The following is a 26266-nucleotide window of genomic DNA, read 5'->3' on the forward strand; positions in this document are numbered from 1 at the left end:
ATAAAGCATAACATTGAGACACTTCAAATGATTTCATCTGAACAGTATTCATGAGTTCTTTACGAAACTGTCTGTTCATTTTGAGTCTACGTTCATGCCTGTTTCCATCTGTTTCACACAGTGGAAGTGGCCTCAGTTTAGTGGTGATGTTGTAACTATGTTTGGTTAATGCCTCAACTCTGTGGTGTGCAGACAATCATAGACAACGAATTATTTATCTTTTAGAGATTATGTTTATTATGTGGATATGAACAGAATGTTCTGGTCTGGCAGACACATTATACAAGAACAGCAGGTTTTAGTAGCACAGAAGCTGAATGTCATTTCAAAATTCAAAAGAACAAATCAACTTGTAACTCTTCTCATTAAATAGGCAGTAATTTAACATGCTTGTTTCATATAGCAGGCACAAAGATGTTAATACACAAAACTGTAACCCACATCATACTGATATCCCATGAACTGCCAGATATTCAGCTCTGTTATTTATCTTCTACCTCTGAGAGGGGCTACTGAGCTTCCACAGATCACAGGTTGTAATAATATCAGGTTAAATGTATAAATGTTCACACCGTTACATTCAAGGTGAGATCAAATCTGCACACATTCAAACAGCAGGTCAGGAAACTTTTACAGCGACAGGAAACAAAAACAAACATTGAAGAGTAACACGTGTAAAACTTTATCAGTAAACAAACTGGTATAAAAATAAAATAATAAATAATCTTGACGTGTTTAAACTGAAGAGTCTCCTTCATGGAGGAACAAGTTAAGGCTTCATAGATCAGAGGAAACATGTGACTCTGCAGCTCCATGTAACACATTTCTCTTTGGTTTCATAATAATATCAGATTATTCAGTCACTCAGTTCTAGCTGATAAATGGACCCTGAGCACTTTGTGTTGTGTTTGTGTTGTCAGTCAGTGTCTGTAATTATTGTGTAACATCTAAACATGAGGATCAGTCTGAGTCTGACCTCACAAACAGCTGAACCTGAAGATGACACAAACTCACTGATTCTGATATTGTGACAGAGACGACGCTGAATTCATCACTGTGAACAAACTTATTTCTGTTGAGATCAGAGACAAAGAAGATGTTTGTCACATAAAATGGTTTTTGTTGTTGAATATCACTGATCTTATTCTCAGATATGTAACTTTTCTTTGTTTGAATGATGAAGTCCTGAATGTTCCACATATAAATAAGGCAAAAGTGTAAATAACACTGTTTAAGAACATAAACTTTTCCACTGAGATGAGCGACTAACCTGGAAGCTAAAACAAACTAATAACTAATACTGATGCACGCAAGCAAACAAAAACAGGAACTTCAAATCTCTGAGAGCTGACTGATGTCCTCTGAAAGTTTAATAACACTAAATGAAGTCTGGCTCAGCAGGAGACTCAGACTCCAGAAATTCAGCTGTAAAAAACTCACATTTCAAACAGACTGCAATTCAGCAGGTTGATGGTGCGGATCCTGACTCTTTGTTTTTTCATGTTTTCTGTAGATCAAAAATCCACCAACAGCAGCAACAAGAAGAAGAACAGCAGAAACTGGCAGACCAACTTTCAGTCCAACAGATCCATCCTCTGTGTCTCCTCCTGTCTGACCTGCAGGTGAGAAACAGGTGTGAGGTGTCAGCTGTCAGGTAGGTGATGAGTGAAGAACAGAACAGAATCCGTTTCCTCTTCAAACTGCTGTCAGACATTATCTACTGCACTCTGATCACATCACTCAGACCAGCTGCTTTCTACAAAGTCTCATCAACAACATCTTTAGAAACAAACATCAACAACCAGGAAGCAGCTTCACCTCTGATCACACACACACTCAACTCTACTCACTCACCTGGAGGATCAACATGAAGGTAGGTGGTGTTGATGGGCTTTGAACTGCCTCCACCTCTGGGAATGACAACACACTCATATGTTCCAGTGTCATTAATCGTCACATTCTTCAGAATCAAAGACACGTCTCCATCCTTCATCTGTCTGTCCTGCAGATCCACCCGGTTCTTAAAAGATGGATGCTGACCATCTGGTTCAATTCGCTTATCCTTGTACAAAAGCACATATTCATCTCTCAGGTCAGCTCTGCTCCATTTTACAACACTAATGGGATTATTATTTGGAGCTCGACATGTCAGAGTGACGTCCTGTCCAGACTCAGCTGTGATGTTTTTCTGGTCTGAAAGAGGAAACAACACAGAGCAGATTGAAGTGAGACGCTGGAACTGACTGCAGGTCAGATTTGAAAGAAGCCCTCCCACTCTCAGCTTCATACAGCAAAGGGACTGTTACTCATATAACAACCTTCTCCTCAGCTGATCATTCACACACACACACACACACACACACACACACACACACACACACACACACACACACACACACACCACTGTTATCTCTGCCTCAGTGCTTTCTCAGATTTGCACTCTGACCAGCAACAACTCAGGGTTCAGTATCCTGAGGAGAAAGTTCTTGTCCAAGGAGACTTTAACATGCAGGCTACAGGAGCCAGTGATCGATCCACTGACCTTCAAACGGATAAATGATCCTCTATCTCGTGAGCTACGAATTAGGAATGGCCATGCACCACCCACAGAAAAGAGAAAGAGCTCTGAGATGGTTGCAGTGAATGTCAACAGTAGTAAAAATGTAATAAAATGTAATCTATTAGTCTCAAAGAAGTCATCCATTACAGGATTAAATGACTACAGGCCTGTCTCCCTGACATCTGTGGTCATGAAGTCCTTTGAGAGACTCGTGTTGAGACACCTGAAGGGCATCAAAGCCTCAGCTGGACACCCTGTAGTTTCCCTACTGGGCAAACAGGTCAGCTGAGGATGCATCAGTATGGGATTGCAGTAAATCCTGCATCACCTCGACCAACCTGGGACATGCGCCAGTATCCTGTATCCAACAAAGTCATCCCAGACATCCTGCAGCAGAAGCTCACCCAACTTACTGTGCCCACCTCCACCTGTCAGAGGACTACCAGCTTCCTCAAGATTCAAGATTCACATCATGCACACAGACCATCAACAGTGGGCTTCACCAGAGGTGTGTTCTCTTGCCACTGGTCTTCTCTCTCTACACTAATGACTGCACCTCAGGAGAAGCATCTGTGAAACTCCTGAACTTTGCAGATGACACCACTGTCACTGGTCTGACTGGGAACAATCAAGTTCTCCTAAAGACAGTAGGTGGACCAGTTTCTTCCAGTCAAAGACTGTCAACACTCCACCTTCCAGCCTTTCAACAACTGTGAATCACTTCAGATTATTAGGATCCACCTTTTCAGAGGAACTAGTCCTTACACATATAAACCATTTTTCATTAGTACCTAGTTGGATCAGCTCAATACTGTATGACTCAGCTCGACTCTTTTTCCATTACAATTGAGAACAGGTTAATAAACAATCATATGATCCTATGAGCAAGCACTGTGGTGACAGTGGGAAGGAAAAACTCCATTTTAACACGAAGAAACATCCAGCAGAACCAGGCTCAGGGAGGGGAACGCATGTGCTGTGACCAAGGGGTGGAAGACAGGAATAATTGAGATATATGGACGGTTGGCAATTGGCCTACAATGAGCCAAGACAGCTGGGTCAGGAAGTTGCGTTTTTGAAGTAAAAGTTTACCAACTACCAGTTTGAAGGCCTGTGGCACGTAGCTGATTATTACAGACAGGTTGATCGTATTTAAGATTGAAACATTAATTCATGGTAAAAGTCATTAACCAGGTACTAAAAAGTGCCCGTTATCAGGTACTACCACCCAATGGAAAACTAAAAACCACGCTGAGCCGACTACGGTAGGTAGAAATGGAAAAAAAGGCTAATAGGCTATTAAAGAGAAGGCCCAGCAGAGGTTGTTTTCCTGTGGTAACTCAGGAATTGCAGCGTCTCAAAGTAAAATGCAAAAGCGTTTCAAAAAGAAGAGATTAATGCGGCAGCAAATCATTCGTACACTTCCTGTATCGCTAAATTAGTTCACGGACATTCCCGTCAGAATGCGTCATAGAGCAATTTTAGTGGCTACAACTTAACACGCTGCACATATAAGATGGTTTCTCCCAGCAGATAGTTTATATTTCACTTTAATGTGCTGCGTGTAAAAGAATCAGTAAACACTGGCGCTTCCTGCTGTTTTTAAACCGAAACTCTGAACCAGGAAATGTGTCCAGCATCTGTTAACGAGCTGATCTAGAGACAGACACCTTCATGAAAACACTGGAGTTAAATTCAACATAACTCGTTAAACCATTATTGAAAAAGATGCTCTAAGTTGTGGCATCTGAAGGTGCCACCGGGGATGCCAGTAACCGAGTCAGTCTTTCATCATATTTATCTCAGAATAAAGTACCGGCCAGTTTAAACAGCAGCTTTACAACATGTTTGACTTTATAATAACTAAATTTAACCTGCACAGACGAAGGCAACCAGACAAGTCCACCAAAACGCAATATATATTTTGGCAGCCATCACAGTTGGGGTAACGGGAAACAAGGTTTGATCAAACGCTTCCGCATTATGTGTTGTGATGCGTTTCATTGCACTCGGAAGGCTGAGTAAGACCCTTGCCACTCGCTCGCACTGTGAAGGTTTTCATTTACTACTTTGCAAGCTAGAGCCATTCATTGATGAGTAGCAGAGCGGTGCAATGCTAGCCTTGTTGCAGGTAAAACCATGACTGCAGGTTGTTCATATTAGAGTTTGGTCAGTGGTCTGTGCACGGATTATTTAGCAAGTCTAAAATACACCACAGTGGGGAACAGATTCAAAAGATTTAGTTTTATTACAGGTACATTCCCCGCCTCCATCTTGGATTGTAACTTGAGCTTCATGAAGCTGCTCTGACTTTCCCCGTTTGAAATACAGACTGAGGACGTGATCAATCTGAAAATTCCGACTGAGATCTGCTCCTCCAGCTACTCCATTTCTTCTTCGTCTAATTTGTCTTCTTCTTTGTGATGTGAATGGTTGTTGGCCAATCAGCTTACAGTACCAATGGTACTTTAGCGTTACCTACTGGAGTGACTGGAGAATAGCAGGAGGAAAATTTGTACGGTAAAAAACCCCAAAACGAAACAGAATTATATAAAAACAACTGAAAAACAAAACTGCCAGTCCTACCAAGAGGTTTGACACACCTTTTCATTTATTATATTTTCTTTATCTTTACTACTTACCTAATACAAACAGACATCAAATATATGAAGCAAGAGATATGGAATTATGTGGCAAAGAATAAGAGAGAATAAGAACTCTAAATATGTTTTATATTTTAGATTACACTAAGTAGCCACCGTTTGCTTTGCAGAGAAATTTCAGTCTGCCTTTAAGCCACGGCACAGCACTGAAACGGCCTTGCTTAGAGTTCTCAATGACCTATTTGTAAGCACTGACTCTGGACGCTCTGTGGTCCTGGTTTTATTGGACCTTTCCTCTGCTTTTGATATGGTTGATCATAACATTCTTCTACTAAGACTTGAGCATACTGTGGGTATAAGAGGCACTGCCCTCAACTGGTTTAAATCTTATCTTGCTGACAGGTCTTTTTCGGTTAATTTGGGCAACTTCTCATCTTCCTCGGTACCTGTACGCTGTGGTGTGCCTCAAGGATCTGTATTAGGCCCTATTCTCTTTTCACTATATCTGCTCCCTCTTGGAGCAATTTTTGAGAAGTATAATATTGCCTTTCATTGCTATGCAGATACACAGATTTATTTTGAGATTACCGACGATCTTGCTATGTCTATCTTGCTATGTCTTTTCACTATTGCTATGTCTTTTCACTATTTTCGTGAATGCTTGCGTGAGGTTAAAGGTTGGTTCAAGAGTAATTCTCTTGTCCTGAACGAAAAGAAAACGGAGATCGTGGTGTTTGATAGTAAAATCCCCCGCGACCAACTGTGTGCTGCTCTGATGCCTTTTGCTAGCTCTCCCTCTGACTATGCCAGTAATTTGGGCATACTACTGGATAGCTCGCTTAAATTTGACAAGCAAGTGTCTGCTATTGTGAGGTCTAGTTTTAATCAGCTGCGCCTCGTTTCTAAGGCTAAGCGCTATATTCTGCACATTGATCTGGAAAAACATTCACGCATTCGTGACTTCCAGGTTGGACTACTGCAACTCTCTTTACATTGGCCTTTCCTCCACCCTTCCCGTTAGATTTCAGACTGTCCAGAATGCGGCGGCACACCTTTTGACAGGAAGCAGGAAGTTTTCTTCCATCACTCCTGTTCTTGCTGGCTTGCACTGGCTTCCAATTAAATACCGTATTCAATTTAAAATATTACTTTTCACCTACAAAACCATTAATAACTTGGCGCCGAGCTACCTCAATGAGCTTCTCAGGTTACACACTCCTGTCAGAGCACTTATTGTCAGTAACTCCTGCAAATGCAACAGTTTATAATCTACACACTCGTCTTGAAGTAGAACAGGTACTCATTCATTACCGAGCTCTTTGCAGTTTAAGAAATTTTAAAGTGTTTGTGTTAATTTTATAGTTTTTCCTGATCTGTAAGATGCTTCGCTCTGTTTGATCTGTGACACATTTGCTCCTGGTCAGTGCTCTGTGTTTGTCTCATTTAGTGAGTCACAAATACACAAGCATCACAGTAGAGATCACAAGTTTTACTGATGTTTATGTCACCACTCCTATCCTGGACTGTGAACTCTGGTTGGCTGCAGGTGCTCTCACATTCAAGTCCAAAATCCAAGTTGAGGGAGTGTTTCATTTAAGTTCAAAGTGGGAACTTATATTTACGTATACGTATTTGGGAATGCAGCACAACCAGGATGCTCATATAGTGGTAGATGTAATGTTTCAGTCATTTGTTATCAGTGATGATAGTTGTTACTTTATAATACACTTTATTACAAATTATATATTCAGACACTGAAATGTGTGAAACAAATAATTTTACTGAAACTTAAAACAAGTCAAACAATTTCACCATTATTGAGTCTGTGTGCTTTTATTATCAGGTGATAAACAAGGTTTATTAGATTAATATTTCGGGAGGTGCAATTCCCCACATGACATCATCTTTTTTTTTCTTTTTTCCAGTGTTATCACGACTTATTCTGCCACATTTAGCACCTGTAAATCCTACTGCTAAGATGAGTGATTGAAAAAGAAAAATAACTATTTTATAGAGCAAGAAAGAGCAAGAAAATTAAGATTTCTAAAGGGAACATTTATTTTATTGTATTAGTATTTTCCACAAATGTGTCAAATATATATTTTCTCATGCGAGAAATGTGAGTCAGACCCTGTATTTTTTTTAAATAGTGGTGGAACTGAGTTAATTTTTTTGTTTTCTTTAGTCTGCTTATTATCTTTGCAAAACAAAAAAAGTGTAGCCTGAATGTTATACTGCGTCAGTCAGACTATAAGACTTCATCTCAGATGAAGAAGCGTCTCTTCCACGGTAACACGCTTGTCTTGATGTGAGCTTTCTACTCAGGGTTTTTTCTTCCAGTCCAGAGCAGAAATGTTTTAGTTAATAAACTGGCTGTTGTTGTTTTCTCACAATTTTAATTATAAACTAGATATATTTCTACTAATGAAATTAGTTTGCTAACAGTAACAGTGAATCATGATTCACAAGTCAGTAAAGTGATTCTTGACAAGACAAAAACTGAACCAACTCTAATAAACTAAACTAAAACACAGAAACTCACTTGAGACCATAAACACAAAACAAGAATCATAATCTCACTGGAGGATTATCAGAAACATGTTCATCATGAGAAAAGAGGTGAAAACACAAAGGTCAAAATGGCGTCACTGTATAAAAATGTATATTGTACCATAGAGGAGGCAGCATTTAGCTGTAGCCTCCATAAAACCACAGCTGTTCTGAAGAACTTTGTCCACCTTTGATTGTCTTTAAGTCGTGTTGGAGCCACAGAGAGCAAATCTTTGTTCTTTATGAAGAACCAGTGAGGCTGTTTGGACTTTCCTATGAAACATCAGTGCAGGAGTCTCTCAGTACATCTGTTTACAGTGAGGACGAAGAAGCAGCAGAAACACACACAGAGGAAACATGTAGAGACAGGCAGCAGCAAATAATCTGCAGAGAACTCGTCTGTCTGCTGCAGACTTGTTGTAAGTCACAGATCAGATTAAATGGTAAATGGTCTGTATTTATATAGCGCTTTTCTAGTCCCTAAGGACCCCAAAGCGCTTTACATATCCAGTCATCCACCCATTCACACACACATTCACACACTGGTGATGGCAGCTACATTGTAGCCACAGCCACCCTGGGGCGCACTGACAGAGGCGAGGCTGCCGGACACTGGCGCCACCGGGCCCTCTGACCACCACCAGTAGGCAACGGGTGAAGTGTCTTGCCCAAGGACACAACGACCAAGGCTGTCCAAGCCGGGGCTCGAACCGGCAACCTTCCGATTACAAGGCAAACTCCCAACTCTTGAGCCACGATCGCCCTAGATCTAAGGTTACTTAGAAACAAAAGTGTTTTTAAGACTTACTGTTTTGCAGGGATCACGTGAAGAGTCCTCTGATCATCAGGATTGAACGTTTATCCATTAAAAGATTAAAAAAAAAGGTGTGAGGTCTATTTTTTCAGTGGTAAAAAGAAACCTGCTGTTTAATTACACTCAAAAGGTTTTACAAAAGTCAATTGTTCATTAATCTAAAGATAAAATAAAAAAGTTAAATCTCTGTGGGTAATGCTACCTCTCTACCAAGCAGCCACAGACCTGTATTAACCTGTATCAGCCTGTTTTACACGACACACCCTGCACCTGTGTGACATCAGTGCCATAGCAACACCTTAGCAACCACATTGCTAAGGTGTGGTTGCTGTTTGTTCCATATATGGAACTAATGCACACCTGCAGGGGCAAAGTAACAAAGTAACAGCCTATGGATCCAGATAAACTGGGTCTTATGATTGAAAATAAAATTTAATTTTAATTCCTGTACAACATGCTGAGAGCAGAGATTTAAAATATATGTTACATTCAAGAAGTAAAAAAACAGATGTCATGAATCAAAGCAGTTATGAACAAAAACTCAAACAACAAAAATAAAAAACAGTAGCACTTTCTATTACAGCTCTGTAATAAAGTGGCAATAGTACCAAGGTTGAAATAGAACGTAATCATGCTAATAATAGGTTATTACTAGTCAATTACCAAAGTAATAACCAGTTAGTATTCATGTAATATCATTGTAGCAATAGTGGTTACAGTTGAGTAATAGTGCACTGAAATTTATGTAACTGCATAATAAGGGCCCAAAAACCTTCTTTAGCTCGATGGCTCTCTTCATTGTAGGAGTCCGTCATCCGGTTCAGGGGATAGCACCACAACACTCACCAACCACTTTGCAGCCACAGCAATGAAGGTGCAGAGCATGGTCCAGATCATGGATCAGACTCAATGCCCCAAGCCTATTGCTACTGAAGTTCTGCTGCAGTTGGGAGTTGAAAATCCCACAGACTAGGACCTCTGCCAGGTATTCTCAGCTCACCCTCACCATATGTTTAGGAATACAAGGTCTGTCTGGCATCCTCCCTGCCATCTGAATACCACTTGAGTTTAGAGCTGGCAAACTGTTTCTCCCAGTCACATATTTTACATTAACACCATCCTCACACATGTTTATATATGGCCACTAGAGGGAGCTGTTGGACTTTAAATACTTCACAATGATATTTTATTTATTTTATTTATATAGCGCCAAATCACAACAAAAGTCGCCTCAAGGCGCTTCATAGATACAGAGAAAAACCCAACAATCATATGACCCCCTATGAGCAGCAATTTGGCGACAGTGGGAAGGAAAAACTCCCTTTTAACAGGAAGAAACCTCCGGCAGAACCAGGCTCAGGGAGGGGCGGGGCCATCTGCTGCGACCGGTTGGGGTGAGAGAAGGAAGACAGGATAAAGACATGCTGTGGAAGAGAGACAGAGGTTAATAACAGATATGATTCAATGCAGAGAGGTCTGTTAATACATAGTGAGTGAGAAAGGTGACTGGAAAGGAAAAACTCAATGCATCATGGGAATCCCCCGGCAGCCTACGTCTATTGCAGCATAACTAAGGGAGGATTCAGGGTCACCTGGTCCAGCCTTAACTATATGCTTTAGCAAAAAGGAAAGTTTTAAGCTTAATCTTGAAAGTAGAGATAGTGTCTGTCTCCCGAATCCAAACTGGAAGCTGGTTCCACAGAAGAGGGGCCTGAAAACTGAAGGCTCTCCCTCCCATTGTCCTCAGACACCGTGAAAACTGAAGAAACACAAAGTTTACAACATGAATGTTTTGAGCTTATCAGTCTCTCATATCAGTGTCCATAAACAGTCTTGTGCAAGCAGAACAGAAAAAATGCACAATAATGGATATCACAAAAACGTCCTACATTACCACTGTAGAACACGTATGCAACATTATACAAACAATATACATGAAACCATACCGTGTGCGCCTCTTGGACCACATGCAGAATAACATTAACGTTGAGGCTGTAGATGCATCTGTAGCCATGTATCCATGCTAGCTCCACAATGCCATGGTTGTGCTCTCAACCAAACTCTGGTCATGTGACAATTGCAAACTTTACCTCATACAAACTTTACAGCACTTTACATATTTAACAAACCCATATTTTGTAATCACATATTTTAGACATGTTTTTAATTAATTAATGTTAAACTTTTATCATCTTATCTTATAAATAAATGAACTAAATTAAGCATGAATCTATCACAGAAACATGAAATAACCAACTTTATTTTAACTGTCTCAGGGACAGTTACACTCCCACCAAATTACTGTGATTTATGAAATCTGTAAATAATTTGAATAAATCTAGGAATTTACAGAACCAAACAGTACTTAATTGTGACAAACTTGCAAGTCAATCCTAATACTTTAACCATCCCATACACATTTACAGAAGTTCCACTGGAACATTCTAGTTACTTTCTATTAGGACCACTAATTTATGTATAGGGCGTTCAAGAGTGGATGGTTTATTGAGCCTTTCACCCTCTTCTGATAGTTTTCTATTTCCTAGTTGTATTCTGGCTTTCCGAACCAGACCATCATCTTTGCAAACATCCAGTACTCTCTGTCTTCTGGACATTCAGCACCAGGTTGTTGTGGCTGCACCAGGACACCAGACGTTCAACCTCCCTCCTGTAGGCAGACTCATCCCCGTCCGAGATGAGTCCAATAACGGTGGTGTCATCTGCGAACTTGATTAGCTTGACAGACTGGTGGGTGGAGGTGCAGCAGTTGGTGTACAGGGAGAAGAGCAGAGGAGAAAGAACACAGCCCTGAGGGGAGCCGGTGCTGATGGTCCGGGAGTCCGAGACATTCTTTCCCAGCCTCACGTCCTGCTTCCTGTCCGTCAGGAAGTCAGTGATCCACCGGCAGATGGGATCAGGCACATTCATCTGGGAAAGCTTGCCTCGGAGATGGTCTGGAAGGATGGTGTTGAAGGCAGAGCTGAAGTCCACAAACAGGATCCTGGCGTAGGTTCCTGGGGAGTCCAGATGCTGCAGGATGAAGTGTAGAGTTGACCTGACTTTTAAAAAATAACTGGAAAAAAGCACTATGCTGCTAAAAGTTGAAAAATAGATATTTGCAAAATTCTGCCTAAATATGTATGTTAAGTCTAATTGTTGAATGTTGCCATTGTGTTTCTTAAATTTGTACAGTCTTAGTTTAAGCAGTAGGATCAAAGCCATCCCTTTGATCCTGACCACCTCTCCAGCCACTCTGTGCTGGGGGGGGGGGGGGGGGGGGGGGTTTATTGTAGATACATCCTATCTGAAACATCTGTTTCTTTTGATGTAAGCTTCCTGGGTTTATGACCCTTTGGTCAGCAGGAGGTCTCTCTCTCTCTCACACACACACACACACACACACACACACACACACACACACACACACACTTACATACAGTGCCTTGTCTACGTAACCAAAGGGGGGTTGCAAGGGGAGGTGCTTTGTAAACTATTGTTTGAAGATTGTCAATAAAAGGCAGTGAGAGGCATTGGTGGTCATTTCGACGTGCTGGACACAGATGAGAGGCCTCCCTTGCGCAAGTAATGGATCGATCGACTGTCTTGTTTTCTTCATGATGAATAAGTCTCTAGAATTTGCTGGGTTTGTGGAAACACAGACCCAACAATGTATTTTACCTGGTTAATGTGTGTGGCGGGGCGTTGTCTGCAGCGCCGCTGCAGGGGAGGCGGACACACCTTAGCGGCACCCGTAATCATGCTTTGCCGCCTTAACATCTGTGCTATTTATGCTGTTGTGTTGGTGTGTGTCGAGCTGTGAGCTTTAACACCAGCTGTATGCGTACAGCAACCGTGTGTGAAAAGTGGTCAATAAAGAGATGCTGAAAAGCCTGTTCATGCAAACATTGTCAGGTCTGCCGTGGCATGTTTACAATGGGAATTCTGCTCCTGAACCTCTGCGCACAGCGTCTGCAAATCTGTACGATTTACGACTTGCAGGCTGTACGAAGTCACTTTCATCTTTACGCAGGACTGTAAGCTGTCGTCTGTGAGGCGTGAGCGGTGTTTGTTTTTAACATAGTTCACGGAGGAGAACAGCTGCTGACATAATGTGGATCCAAAGATCCATAATTGGCCTACCTAGGGTCGAAAGTCTCGATAAATGCACGGCGTTTCGGCGGGTACACCGGCTTCTGCGAGTGTGACGCTTATTTTGAGCGATGAAAAAATAATAGAATATAATTTTATTTTTATATTTCCATATCACAATAATCTTCCAATTTAGAACTACAAGTTAAAAAAGAACTAACATCAATAAAATACACTTCAGCTAAATACTTCTAATTTATTTTCTCAAACCACACGGAGGACTATAAGGACTAAAGAGCCGCATGAGGCTCTGGAGCCGCAGGTTGCCGACCCCTGCCCTAACCCAATGATGCAATCATTGACCTCATGACCCTACATAAAAAGGAAGTACTGGGGCGGCCCTTCCCATATACCTGTCTTAAATATAGGACCTGAATAAAAAACATGGACAAACATGGTAAGTATAACCAAAACAAAATAAAGACACATAATTTAACCGGACATTTGCCTGCAAACAGAAGAAAATTCAAATGATTAGTAGTGTTTGCTTTAAAAAACATACACATGGATGTAATGGATGTAACTACTGCTACCACAAACAAACCCGGGATAGTGTGTGTTAAGCAAAGTTACACCAGCAATGTCTAAATTAAAGCATTATGGGTGACTGTAAAATAACAAGAAAATAAATCATCAGTATGGTTAAGTAAATGACTTCATGGTAACCACTTTGTCACACAGTTTTCCATCAAATGTTTTAAGTCTGTTTCTGTCCTGCTCAGCTCTGTGCAGCTTGAAGTGGTTTATCCTTCATATACCTGAGTTGTGAGTTGATTCATGGTGTGGTTTGGTTAGCCTAGCTTAGCATGATGGCTGTAAACAGGGTGAGCAGCTAGCTTGTCTCTGTCCACAGTCAAAGATAAAGAGCAGCTGTACCTGGGCCTCTTTGATTGTCCATAACTGACGTCTTCAGCTGGTTCACGCTCTGCAGAATAAAACATTTAAATTACTGCAGATGATTTTTTATGCAGCTTCATGAAGAGATTATTTTAATAAACCACAGCAGCTTTTTAGTGTTCTCATTTTCACACCTCTGCTGTGAAACACAGACTGACCACAGAGCTGCATCTTCTTCTAATGCAGACTGACACACTTCACCACAGAGCAGGAAGCAAACATGTTCTCACAGCATGAACACTATTATTAGACAAACCAGAACACCCTGCAGTCTCCTCAGCTTCAGACTTCAGACTGCAGTTAAACTAAAATCTAATTTTTCAACATGTCAAGTCTCAGAAAATAACAGATTATTTCAGATTTAGAATGAGGCCTGAAAAAAAATTAAATGTTGGAGTCACATGAAAATGAAAAGCCAAAGGGTAATTTTTAAATAAAAGCAGTGAACAAGTTCTTCATGTAATTAACATTCACTTTGAATGAACTGATGGTCTGTTTTTAGAGTTTATTGAAATGCTTTTCCAGATGATATCTCCATGTTCCTTTCTGTGTTTAAATGAACAGTCCTGTGTTGAAACACCTGCAGCTGAAGTGTTTTCTTTCTATCAGAAACAGGATGCTGGACGACTGCAGAGCTGTTAGCTTCAGTTAACCACAGACCACAAACACACAGTCCAGCTCACAGTGAACAACACTCAGTAAGTACAGAATTAAACACACATGTGACCACGCTTATTTAAATGTAATGTTTTACTATTACAATCCACATTTATACATTGCTGATCAATTCAATTTTATTTACACAGCGCCAAATCACACCAACAGTTGCCTCAAGCACTCATGCCATCCCTCACTCTGTAATGTCCTGATAATCCATCTTATCAGAGACAGAACGATCTACATGAAGATCAAGATCATACTAAACTCAGTCTGAAATGTTTGAAGAGAAAATGTGTTCATCATTATTCTGATGATGCACATTTTCATGTTTCTTGTTTGAACAATATTTTCATTCCTAGTTCCCACAATATAAATATTCACAAAAATTCAATGAAAAGCAAATCTAACCAGTTGAGTATCAGAATCTGCTTGGTCTGACTGGCTGTGGACGATGTGATAGCTTGATAATATTGTACACGACATGAGTGATGATGTCATCTTTTCCAGCTTCTTCTTGATCTGCTGAAATTTTCCAAAATGAAGAATAACATAAATTAAATATCTAAACATAGATTACATTTAACAAAGTTGTTACTGTGATCATAATGAATGTGAACTTTATTCTACTAAACAAACTCAGACATGAAAGATCAGGAAGTCTGAGTCTCACCTTCAGGTTTCCTGTGAACACATCGTCTCACCAGCAGAACCAGTAATACCAGTAGAACCACAACACACACTGATCCAACACATGACAAAAAGGGAAGGAGAGAGGAGCCAAGGGTAGAGGTGGATGTAGGTGGAGGTGTGGATGTAGGTGGAGGAGTGGTGGTGTTTCTCTCTAAAATAAAGCAAACACAGTCATTAAGTTGTCGTCACATTGTGAATGTTGAAAGCTGCAGAAACACAGACAGGTGAGTGTGTCACCTGTGACAGTGATCCAGCTGGATGGAGACTCTCCATGACCGCTGATGTCACACTTGTAGAGGCCTTCATCAGACCTGGAAACATGCTGGATGGTCATGTGACCTGTAGGCTGCTTCCTGATGAGGGAGCCATCTTTATAGAAAGCAGCTGGGAGGTTGGAGGGAGTGGTCTTTGTTTTACAGAGCAGAGTGACGTCATCTCCCTCCATCACAGGGAGGACAGGACTCTGCAGGATCACTGATCCACCTCAACACAGAGACAAACTACAGCATTTCATCCATTTACACACAGCTTCATCAACACTAACTCCACACACTCAGCTTACCAGTGACTGTCAGGTTAACCATGTTACTGATGGGACCCTCTCTGGACTCACACCAGTAAACTCCACTTTCATGAGGGAAAACAGTGATGTTACAGGAAGAACCAGCTGGTTTCCCCCACCCATCTCCACACTGAGTCCTCTGTTGTTTGCTGTCGTTTCTCCTCAGAGTCCATCCAGCAGAGCTGTCGTCCTCCTCACAGCTCAGAGACACAAAGTCATATTCAAAGAACTGAGAGCTGCTGGGACTCACAGTCAGACGAGCTGTGAGGGTTAAAATGAAAAACTGATGATCACGTCTTTGAGATCTTTACTGAAAGTTTTAATCCAAATGTGTAAAACCTGTCAGAGTTTATCAGGTTTAAACTGTGACAGAAGAAGGTTACTGACCTTGGTTTGTTGTGCAGCTCAGCAGTGAGATCAGAACTAAAGAGAAATGACACTCAGGTTGATTTGAGGTGAACATAAAGAACAACTCCACACAAACAGCTGACAAACACACAAACACTCGTAACTCTCTGAAATATCTGCTCATTTTCAATTTAAAGCCAGCAAAATGTTTAAAAATATTTGGTTGAAGATCTCTTTATCCATTCTATCTGACTTGAGGCAGAGAGAGAGTTTGAGCTTATCCCAGCTGTCAGCAGGTGCTTCTGGCACAGGTCCTCAAACTGTGACCAATCTGGCCTGCTTGACAGCTTGGCAAAATGTGAAGCAGGACATAAATCTTTCGACTTTGAACTGTATTTTATGTTTTCCAACTTTTCCTGCTGATAAAGACGTCACCACAGACATTCATACTTGTTATGACATGCATAGGTTCTTTTTCTTCAGCACCCTCTGCTGGTCATAGCGGGAATACTGACAAGCTTATATTTTGGTGGGGTTTTTCTGTGTTCCTGTGGGTAGAGGAAACAGGAAGCTGGTCGCTCGTTAGCCTGCAGAATATGCTGTTTGTTGCCTTAGATGCTCTTTAATACATTTCTGCCTTGGAGAGTTATTGCTTGTGAGTATTAATGTGCAACATGTTTACAAGTTTATTTGGTGCATTTCTATTACAGAGATTTGTTTAGAAACCAGTTATTTCGTCTGTTATGTTTATCTTTGAGGAAGCTAAACTCACTAAGTTGTATTGTGATCAATACTGAGTTGCTGTTGATTACACATACTATATAACAGTATAGTTCATATCCTAGAAGTGTGAGTTAAAGGAAAAAACATCTTGTAACATTTAGAAAAGGATGTCAATCACTACTACTGACGAAGTAAAAAGCCTTAAACTTACTTCCACCTCCAATGTTCATTGAAACCGCTAGCTGTCTGTCAAGTTGGGCAAAGGGACGCACAATAAGGCCAGAACAATACTACTCCAAAGTATTTAATTAACAGATAATCAATTAAAGGAAAAACACATTCCTGGTGTTCACTGCCTACTTAAGAAAAATAAAACATTTTCATCAATCAACAAAAATGTCTTGTAATATCAATATAGATCAGTCTGGGCAGTGAATCACCTGCATTTCTTCTATATTTTCTCACATTTGTCAGGTAGAAAAACTGAGATTTTCTGTTGAAGCTGCACTAAAGATCTTATAGTAAGATATCTCTCGTAACTTGTGATGTGACTCTCGATGTAAAATGAGTTTGCATCCCTGTCACACAGTAACTACAGGCCATCAGTCCATCACAGACTAACAGTCACACCTACGGCCAGTTTAGAATCACCAGTTAACAACACGTCCTTGTACTGTGGAGGAAACTTACATACACTAACACTGCACCTCTGTAACACCTGTACAGTTACATATGATAAATAAATAAATCGTTGCTTTTTTATTATGATTTTGAGATGTATAGAAGAGTTTTCTTTGATGTTTGTTACTGACGTCAATGTATCCAGACAGTTTCAACTCATCATAATTTTTTATTTAAGAAGCAGCATTTAATGTGATCACAGTGATCATGAGCACAGACTCTGAGTACATATAAATTATCAACTGCATTTAAATAACACAGTAAAGTCATGTGTCCACTGTGCAGCTGTGTTGATATAATGAGTGAATGATTTGATCTTTTCACTGCCTGCTGTGTTTCCTCGACTCCTGAGCAAAGATAAAGAGTCAGTTCAGACCTGCAGTTGGTCCTCGTGGTGTTTTGAACTTGAATTCAGCCTGATTTGTTTTTCATGTCTTCTCCTCCATCATCAGTTATCAGGAGAGCAGACAGTCAAAGTACAAGAATTCAAACAAGCACAGAGATTCTACTTACAGAGCAGACACAGCACAGATGTTTCCTTCATCGTCCTTCTCACTCATTTGAGCTTTTTTTCATTTCTGTCACTGACACCAAGTAAAGCCCGCCCTCTTCCTCTGAGCACCAGCTTTCTATTGGTTCAAACACCGAGGTTATCAGTGTGTGTGTTTACACCCCCCTCAGTGAGAGAGGCAGATATGAGCTGAAACACAGGAATCAAACCAGGGACGCTGCTGGTCATTAAATTCTTCATTTCTTCATTTCCAGTTAATACTTGTACAGCTGCTGTTATTGTATATATATATTTATATCTCTTCATACATTCTTATATAGTTCTATATTGTGTATTTTGTTGTACAGTTATTTTATTTTTCAACTTTAATTTATATATTTTATTTTATTCCTTCCTAGTTAAATTTACACTTTAATTTTTCATATTTATTTCCTATCTTATTCATAGCCTTTTCTTTTTTCTTTAGGTCACGAGCAGTTGTCTAAGCATTTCACTGCATATCGTACTGTGTATGACTGTGTACGTGACAAATAAAATTTGAATTTGTTATGGAGCTGAACTGGAACCATTCAGACACTGAGGCCCTTTGAACACATTTTAATTACAGCTGTGCAGAGACACACTGATGACTGACTGGAACACTATGATTCACATTTTACATGAACACCATCCTCACACATGGTTTATATTTGACCACTAGAGGGAGATGTTGCACTTTAAACACTAACATGGATACAGTACAATGATGTTTCCACATTTTGTTATCAATAAATAAGATACCAGCTACTCCTGTACAGCAAATCCGAACCAGATTTTTGTCAAAACTGTCACAGTCTTTGCTTCTAAACTTTTTACTCTAGTAATTGAATTTACAGTTATGTTTTCATTTGACATACTGTATTAACATGATCTAAAATCAGACAACAAAACATAAAATCAGTGTAGAAGAAGTTATATTTTTTACTGTAATAACCACAAACATGTTTAATGAATCATATTTCATAACTTTAAATGCAAATATAAATTGTCAATTTTAAAATCCTATGCACAAGTTTTGCAAACAATAGTTATTTGCATAAATTTACCTTTTACCCCTTTTTTAAATAACCATTTCAAACTATTTACAGAACAATCAGCTGTTATGCATTCAATAAGATGCTACACAAATTATTTGAGCCACTCCAAAAAAATTATTTCTGTCCTCTATAAAGGAGAACATCATGGATTAACTCATTATTTAACTAATTTATTGCTATAAGATGACATTCAGTTTATATTCATGTATAAATGACACAAATCAATATATTAATTAAATCACAGGCAAGTCGATGAACATCATCTGCAGATATATTTGGTAAATGCCCAGGACATCTTGAGAAATGTAAATCACTGCTTAATTCATCTATTTGGTTGACCTGTTTTGGAAAACCCTGCCATAAACAAGGTGCGAGTATCACACCAGAAACGAAGCGCTCTGCAGGAGCTTCCCCACTGGAAGTAGCATATGTTAAGGGGCACATATCTAGACATTGTGATAAAACTTAACATGTCACAAGACACACCCTAAACATCATGTAATCCACTCTCACTCTGCACTTTTATTCGTGACTTCAATATGTTGAAATGAGCTTTGAAGAAACATTTACTGAAATAAAGCTTTCATCATAGGATTCATGAACTTTACAAATAATCGGTGGATTTATCTTCAGTTGTAGATCAACCTTTATCACTTAGAGCCATCTTAAGTCCGTTTTTCCTATCCTCTCACTCACTAACATCTCATGAGTTTAGATCCTTGCTGTTTCCGATCTGCCCTGTAGGTGGCCTCAGTGTGCATCAAACCATTTACAGACGATTAAGTGTTGTTCATAGTTCATATTTGAATAGAAGACGTCGGACATTGAACGAGTTTAAACACGTCCATCCATCCATGAACATGCAAGAAATAAAAATAAAGGTTTGCTTCATGTCTGAAATATGTAGAAAATATTCTCGGTATAACAGTTTGGTGCAGATGTTCCAGATGTTCTTGCAGTCTCTCCGTGTTTCACATTAACATGTAGATGTTGTACCAAAGTGAAGCTTTTTGATGTCACTGCAGGAATGTGAATAACTCTAAGATTTAGGAAATAAAACTAAATGGACTTTTTCTCATTTATTTAAAAGAAAGTATAGGAGAGCAACAGATGAACAAGTGTTACTGTAACAGGAAACACAAACACGTCATCAAAGGATCTTTATGTTCATCATTATCACTGTTTCCTTCTCTTTTGCTGATGGATCTGATTGGCTGGTTCACTCAGAGCTGCTTTCACGGGAGGTCCGGGCATCACACAAACAGCTTTAACTGCACAAAGACGCATCATCATTAAATCATCTGTATGTTTGATTTATGAAGAAATAATAAAGAAGCGTTCCACAGGTGTACATAAAGCTGCTTCTCACACAAGCTCTGACACTTCAGTGACTTCAATTCCTGAAAAGCTGCAAATAAAAAACTGGGACTGCTATGAACTGCTTATGATGACTGCATTAAGCTCTTTGTGAGGATTTCAGTGTCAGACGTTAAAGCCCCTTTTCCATTACTACCTACTCGGAGGGACCTTTGTGACAGGTCGGCACTAGTCAACACCCTTGTTATAAACAAACTACTCCTGTTTAATTAATGATCAGACTTATGCATTGTGAAGGTGCAGCAGTTGACCTTTGACCTCTGAGCTCCAGCCAAACACCCTTTATGATTTGTCAGGGATGAGCTGTGTTCAGTCTCTTAATCTGAGCTCCCTCCCTACTGCCCTGCTTCAGCTCGAGTCCTGACTCCTTCCTGGAAGCAGCTCACCTGTGTGTCCGTGTTTAGTGTATAGAAATTATTATTTGTACAGAAAACCCAGCGTGGACTCAAAGTCTAAAACAAACATAACTATTTTTAAAAACAACCTCGGAGGCTTGGGGATGAACTGAGGACCTTCCACATGTTGAACAGCTGCAGTTAAACTGCTGTGAACATTAATAAGGATTTGTGTTGCTGTAGCTGTGTGTGAAACATGGTTACATGCCCACAGATTTAATGTTCAAAGGCACACAGACACACACACACTGGATGTGAATCCACACACTTGAGTTTCATATGAAGATTAATCACAGTGAGAAAGGCAAGTTTAAACTTGTGGAGCTTGTTTTTTCACTAACGGTTAGTTTGTTGAACTGGTCAGACAAGTACAACTGTCATTACCTGCAGGTTTCCTCAGGGCAAAATTATTCTTATGAAGCTGCAGCCCAGAAATCTTCATTTTATAGTTACCCTGTAGAAAAAAAATAATATTGTAAAATCTCTACCCCTCCAAAGATGTAGCTGTAATTACTGTTTTCCTTTCTACAGAAAGTGGAAGCTGATTTTAATGCAGTTTTTAATAGATTACGGTATTTTAAGTTCATATATGTATGGATTTATGAAAATGTTTTAATTTAAACTCATGTTAGAGCTGAAATAAATCCAGTCATCTGTGTGAAATAATAATAATAAAATAATAATAATAAACCCATTGATGCCATTAATCTAATGAATAAATATATTCATTAAAACTGAGGTCATTTAAAAGACTTTGTGAAAGTTCGGCATTAAAGCTGCTGGGTTATGTTTAGAAAGAAGAACATGGTTTAGATTAAAATACAAAATACATTTTATTTTGTTGGTCACCATGGTGACACATTCCAACTAAAGTGCATTACTTATGAATTACTGACATGAATAAAACTGTCATGGTCCGACAGCCCTCACCTGGCTGCCTGCCCATGTGTTATTGTGTGCATGTCGCTCCCTTCCCCTCTCCCTCTCTCTCTCTCGTAACGGGATTGTTTACCTTTTGTTTTGTTTTGTTTTTATTTATATTTATTTATTGTTTACCTCCGAGTGGTGATGAGCATTCCCGAGAGTGTTCCCGCGCAGAGACTGACCGCACCTGTTGTCGATCAGAGCCGACCAGCTGTAGCCAATTATCCGCCATCTCCCGGGCTGCCTTCTTTAACAGGGCGATCGAGCTTTGATCAGCTTGTGTGAAGCACGGAGGGAAACGGAGAGAGAGATCACGGGAGCTGGACCTCCACTTGGGGTTTGGAGGGAGTCGCTACGTGTGTTTTCACTTCACGGCCACGAGCACTGCTAGGAGGAAAAGGAGGAGACCACACCTGGGCACCCATCACTATGTATATATATATATATATATATATATATATATATATATATATATATAATTGAACTGTTGCACCTTTACCGCACTGTAAATAAATCCACTGTCTTCTCCCAAAGGAGTCCTGCATACGAGTCCTCTTTTCTACACCTACCCTGACAAAAACGTACATTTTGTGTCCAAAAACACACATATATATAACATATATAATAACTTTTACAGGACTGTTTCACAAACTGCTTTTAGATTTAAACATGTTTCAGGTAACTTCACTCCATCTCATCCATCTGTGGATCAACATACTTCAAAGTCCTCCTAGAACAGTGCTCTTATTGTGAAAATCAGCATCATCTATTCCAGGGGTCCCCAATCCCAGTCCACGAGGGCCAGTGTCCCTGCAGGTTTTAGATCTCACCCTGGGTCACCTGGCTTTTGCGAAAGCTCGAACAACAGTGCCAGCAGACATGTTAGCCCAAGCATCTACAATCCATTGGCAAATTGTGGCGTAACTCGCCCGGCGCTGCCTTCCACTCTTGGTGAAACTGTGGTCTCCATCGGTCATCCATCGCTCCCAGGCCGCTCGCAGCCTTACTTTGAACGGGCGGTTCACACCGATGTCCAGCGGTTGGAGTTCCTTTGTCAGGCCTCCCGGAATGACAGCAACCTCACAGTTCATTTGCTTCACAAGTTTTTTCACATCGGCTGTGAGATGGGCACGCATAGAGTCACAGATCAACAGCGATGGTGATGCGTGGAAAAAACCACCTGGTCTCCTTACATACACCTCCCTCAGCCACTCTTTCATCATTTCCTCATCCATCCAGCCCTTTTCATTTGCCTTAATGATGATTCCTGCTGGAAACTTCTCTTTAGGCAAAGTCTTTCTCTTAAAAATCACCATAGGCGGCAGTTTCTGTCCATTAGCATGGCAGCCAAGCACAACAGTAAAAGAAGACTTTTCATACCCCGTTGTGCGTATCGCTACCGTGCTGGTCCCCTTCTTCTCCACAGTGTGACTCACCGGGATGTCAAACGTGAGCGGGACCTCGTCCATGTTTGTGATGTGGCTGGGCTGGATGTTTTTGTCGCCGATGTGTTTGCTGCAGTAGGAGCGGAAGATGGCCAGCTTTTCCTTATAATCCGCTGGAAGTTGCTGCGCTACCGTAGTCCTGGTCCGGATGGAAAAATGGCACCGTTTCATGAAACGAAAGCACCAAGACGGACCTCCTTGGAAATGTTCAATGTTCATCTCTTCAGCTAGTGAAACTGCTTTTAGCCGAATGATGACCGTCGAAACGCTTCTCCCGCTCGTTCTTTGCTCGATGATCCACCGCTCGAGTCTTTCCTCCAACTCGGGCCACCTCGCCTTATGTCCGCGGAAACTCAGCTGCGTTTTCTTGACCTGCCGGAGCTTGTTTTCTAGCTTCCTCCATTTGCGAACCATCGATTCGTTAATCTTAAATTCTCTCGCCGCTGCTCGATTTCCATGTTCCTCCGCGTAGCTGATGGCCTTCAGTTTAAACTGTGCTTCATAAGCGTGTCTCTTTGCCATTTTCAGAGTTGTTAAAACAACGATGTCCTGCATAACGCACATACCTGTTCTTTTATACAGGTATGTGCGATTGTCCCGGTATATACGATCAACGCCCACACTTCACCCTTTAGCGTTCTCATGGTGTTCTCTACTACGTCCTCCTTACAACACATAGGGCGCACTGCGCTATAGGGCGCGCCGCACTTTTTGAAGAAAATCTAAGACTTTTAAGTGCGCCTTATGGTCGTGAAAATACGGTAAACCCTGCAGGGACACCGGCCCTCGTGGACTGGGATTGGGGACCCCTGATCTACTCTCTCCTCTTGTTTCCATTAGAGGTGGAGATCTGACTCATTCAAAGTAGCAGTTCATCTTTTTCTAAGTACCAAAGTCAGCAAGTCTGGACCTGTATACTTGAACAAGTTCACGCAGGACTCCTGAGAGCTGGACACTAGTGACCATTATAGGAAAAATCATAAAGCCTTTGAATGAAAACAAACGCTGTTGTGACAGTGATGTTCACTGTTTTGATGGTATATATGCATCAATCTATCAATCGTTTGTTGTAAGATTCAGATAATTATTCTTTAAAAGCGAGACATTTTAAATGAGAATAAGATAGAAAAGTATTTCTTTGTGCCCCCCTTTCCCCGTTAATGCCCTACCTGCCCCCCTGACAAAACTTTGCCAGACCCACCCCTGCACAGTTACCAGCTGTCAGCTACCTAAAAAAGGATCCTGGGGTTATTTGTCTCTCAGAAACCGTTCATAACTTCCCTTCAACTCATTCATGTCACCTAAAAGGTAAACCTGTTTCTCCATCACCTGTTCAGCTCTGATGCTTCAGTAAGGACATCTCCTGGTTTCATCTTCATGTTTCCCTCTCACAACATATCAAAACCATATCATGACCAGCAGCTTTACAGCTGTGGCTCCAGCAAACATCAGCTGATACTAGAAATTTATATTACATAAATTCTAACAACAGCTGATCAAGCTTAAATGTGCTGCTGTTGTTTAGCGTGACATCCGCTGGTTTCCTCTTTCTGGCGCAAAGCGGGCAATAAACAAGCAAGAGAGCCGATCAGCTGATCATTGATCAGTTTCATGATTGTGGTAGCAAAAGGAGAGGCAGGGGAATGAGAGAAGAAGAGACAGCTGACAGCGTAAAGACACATAATAACTCCAGCTTTGTGTCTTCTTCCATTCTACCTGAAGTACGGGACAAACTGTGTTCCTTTTCAGCTCAATACGAAACGCATAATATTTTGTCTGAATACGCGAGGATTCGGTTTTTTACGGGACGGCTGGCAACTCTAATAACTAACCTTATAAATAAAATAAAGTTCAACATCAGTAACATCATAGCACCCACCCAGCAGTATAAACTCCGTCATGCTAGCTAGTACACAGTACAAGTTATTGTAACTGACAGTAAAAAGTCAGCATAACGAAAATAAACTCCACCTAAACTTGGTTTATATCTGACCCAGATAGACTGCAGGTCATAACTTGTTACCTGAAGTTCAGTTCACCTGACACTCGGACCGGCGGCTGCCTTGGGTCTCTCCTTCTCCACCTCCCTTTTCCCTCATCCACCTGCTGGCTTCCACCACTTGCTAATTTTACTGAATCTATAAAAGCTCCGCCATAACCACTACAAAACAATTTAGTTATTTTTACACATCTGCCAGCATCTGTCCAATCCGCCACCTTTCACTGTTTACATCGTTACGGGAAAAAAGACAACAAAGAAAAAAAAAATGGCCCATAAAAACAAAAAATTCGGGTGTATCGGGCAAATGCCAGCTATGTTATAAGATGTGGATTAAGATCTTTTGATCAACGGTATCAAAGGAAAGCTAAGGTCCAATAGAACAATCAGTCACCCAGGAGATTGCTTAAAGATTCCATAATTATGGGGTTTGGAAGATTATGGTTATATTGAAGGGAGTTATATTTCCTCTGATATTCAAGTCTCTTCTGAAGAGGGACTCTCTTCTGGAAAAAAAAAAAAAAAAAAAGAAGTGCCCAATTTTCTTTTTCCCCCCATGGCCCTAATCCAAAGAAAGATGTAGTAATAAGACATAAAACAGAAATTTGACCTGGCAGTGATGATATGTGTGCACTTCCTAGAAACATTGTAAGGCGTGATGAAAAAACGAAATTTAATAATGAAATTATATATTTGGCATATTTGGCAATAAGTAAATTCCATATATTAAAGTACTGAGTGCAAAGTAAACTAAAATGAAGCAACTAGTGGTGATGTGTAGAGCTCACCATGTATAGCTTAACATCAGAGTAGTATTTTAAAAATATGTTTTAAAAAATGTTGATATGAAAAAAAACCATAATTACTTGCACACTAATATAGTGTAGTTATATATAATAATGCCAAATAACAGTTATGGATTTCTGTTAATAAACAGTCATGATCTAAGTCAAAGCACAGATGTCAGTCTCTCTCTCTCTGTGTCCAAAGTGTTTGATCTTAGCTGTCCATCTGATATATCTGATTGTAGGTGGCTGTAGTTCAGGCGGTGGAGTGGGTCACCTGCTAGGTTTGGGGTTTGATGCCAAATATCCAAGATACGAACTCCATGTTGCCTTCCGATGCATCAATCAGAGTGTGAATGCGAGAAGCGATAGAAGCACTAAAAACTTTAGAGCGTTTGTATGAATGGGTGTGATTGGGTGATTGTGCAAGTTGAATAAAGTGCTTTGAGTGCTCAGTAAGAGTAGAAAAGTGCTATATAAGAACCAGTCCATTTACCATATACTCATTTCTAATTGT

At 40.4% G+C, this 26266-nt stretch overlaps 2 protein-coding genes across 2 annotated transcripts in view; both read right to left on the minus strand.

Annotated features, from left to right (window-relative positions):
- Positions 1-1443: 1443 nt before the first annotated feature.
- LOC147334098 (butyrophilin subfamily 2 member A2-like) overlaps positions 1444-26266 on the minus strand; it is a 95115-nt gene continuing 70292 nt past the window's right edge. The window contains exon 3 of the mRNA XM_086285873.1: positions 1444-1616. Coding sequence (XP_086141999.1) covers positions 1444-1616 — 173 coding nt within the window. The remainder of the gene's footprint in view (positions 1617-26266) is intronic.
- Positions 14884-17781, minus strand: LOC147334099 (low affinity immunoglobulin gamma Fc region receptor II-like). Its single transcript, XM_086286696.1, has 5 exons — positions 17751-17781; positions 15873-15908; positions 15486-15746; positions 15161-15406; positions 14884-15074 (listed from the first exon to the last, which is right to left on the minus strand). Exons 1-5 carry the CDS (start codon positions 17779-17781, stop codon positions 14884-14886), a joined length of 765 nt encoding a protein of 254 aa, XP_086142822.1.

This window comes from Aulonocara sp. 'chitande type north' Nkhata Bay, linkage group LG3, assembly GCF_057382095.1.
Source record: "Aulonocara sp. 'chitande type north' Nkhata Bay isolate Kocher_YH1m ecotype deep benthic linkage group LG3, A_spYH_male_GT1.1, whole genome shotgun sequence".
NCBI classification, from domain to species: Eukaryota; Metazoa; Chordata; class Actinopteri; order Cichliformes; family Cichlidae; genus Aulonocara; species Aulonocara sp. 'chitande type north' Nkhata Bay.

Bases quoted from the DNA above. Each gene is read 5' to 3' on its own strand.
- LOC147334099 (XM_086286696.1), bottom strand. From the start codon at position 17,781: ATGAAGGAAACATCTGTGCTGTGTCTGCTCT. The intron at 15,747-15,872 runs GTCAGTAACCTT...TAACCCTCACAG, and splicing joins GAGCTGCACAACAAACCAAG to CTCGTCTGACTGTGAGTCCC. The intron at 15,075-15,160 runs GTGACACACTCA...GCTTTATTTTAG, and splicing joins CAGCTGGATCACTGTCACAG to AGAGAAACACCACCACTCCT.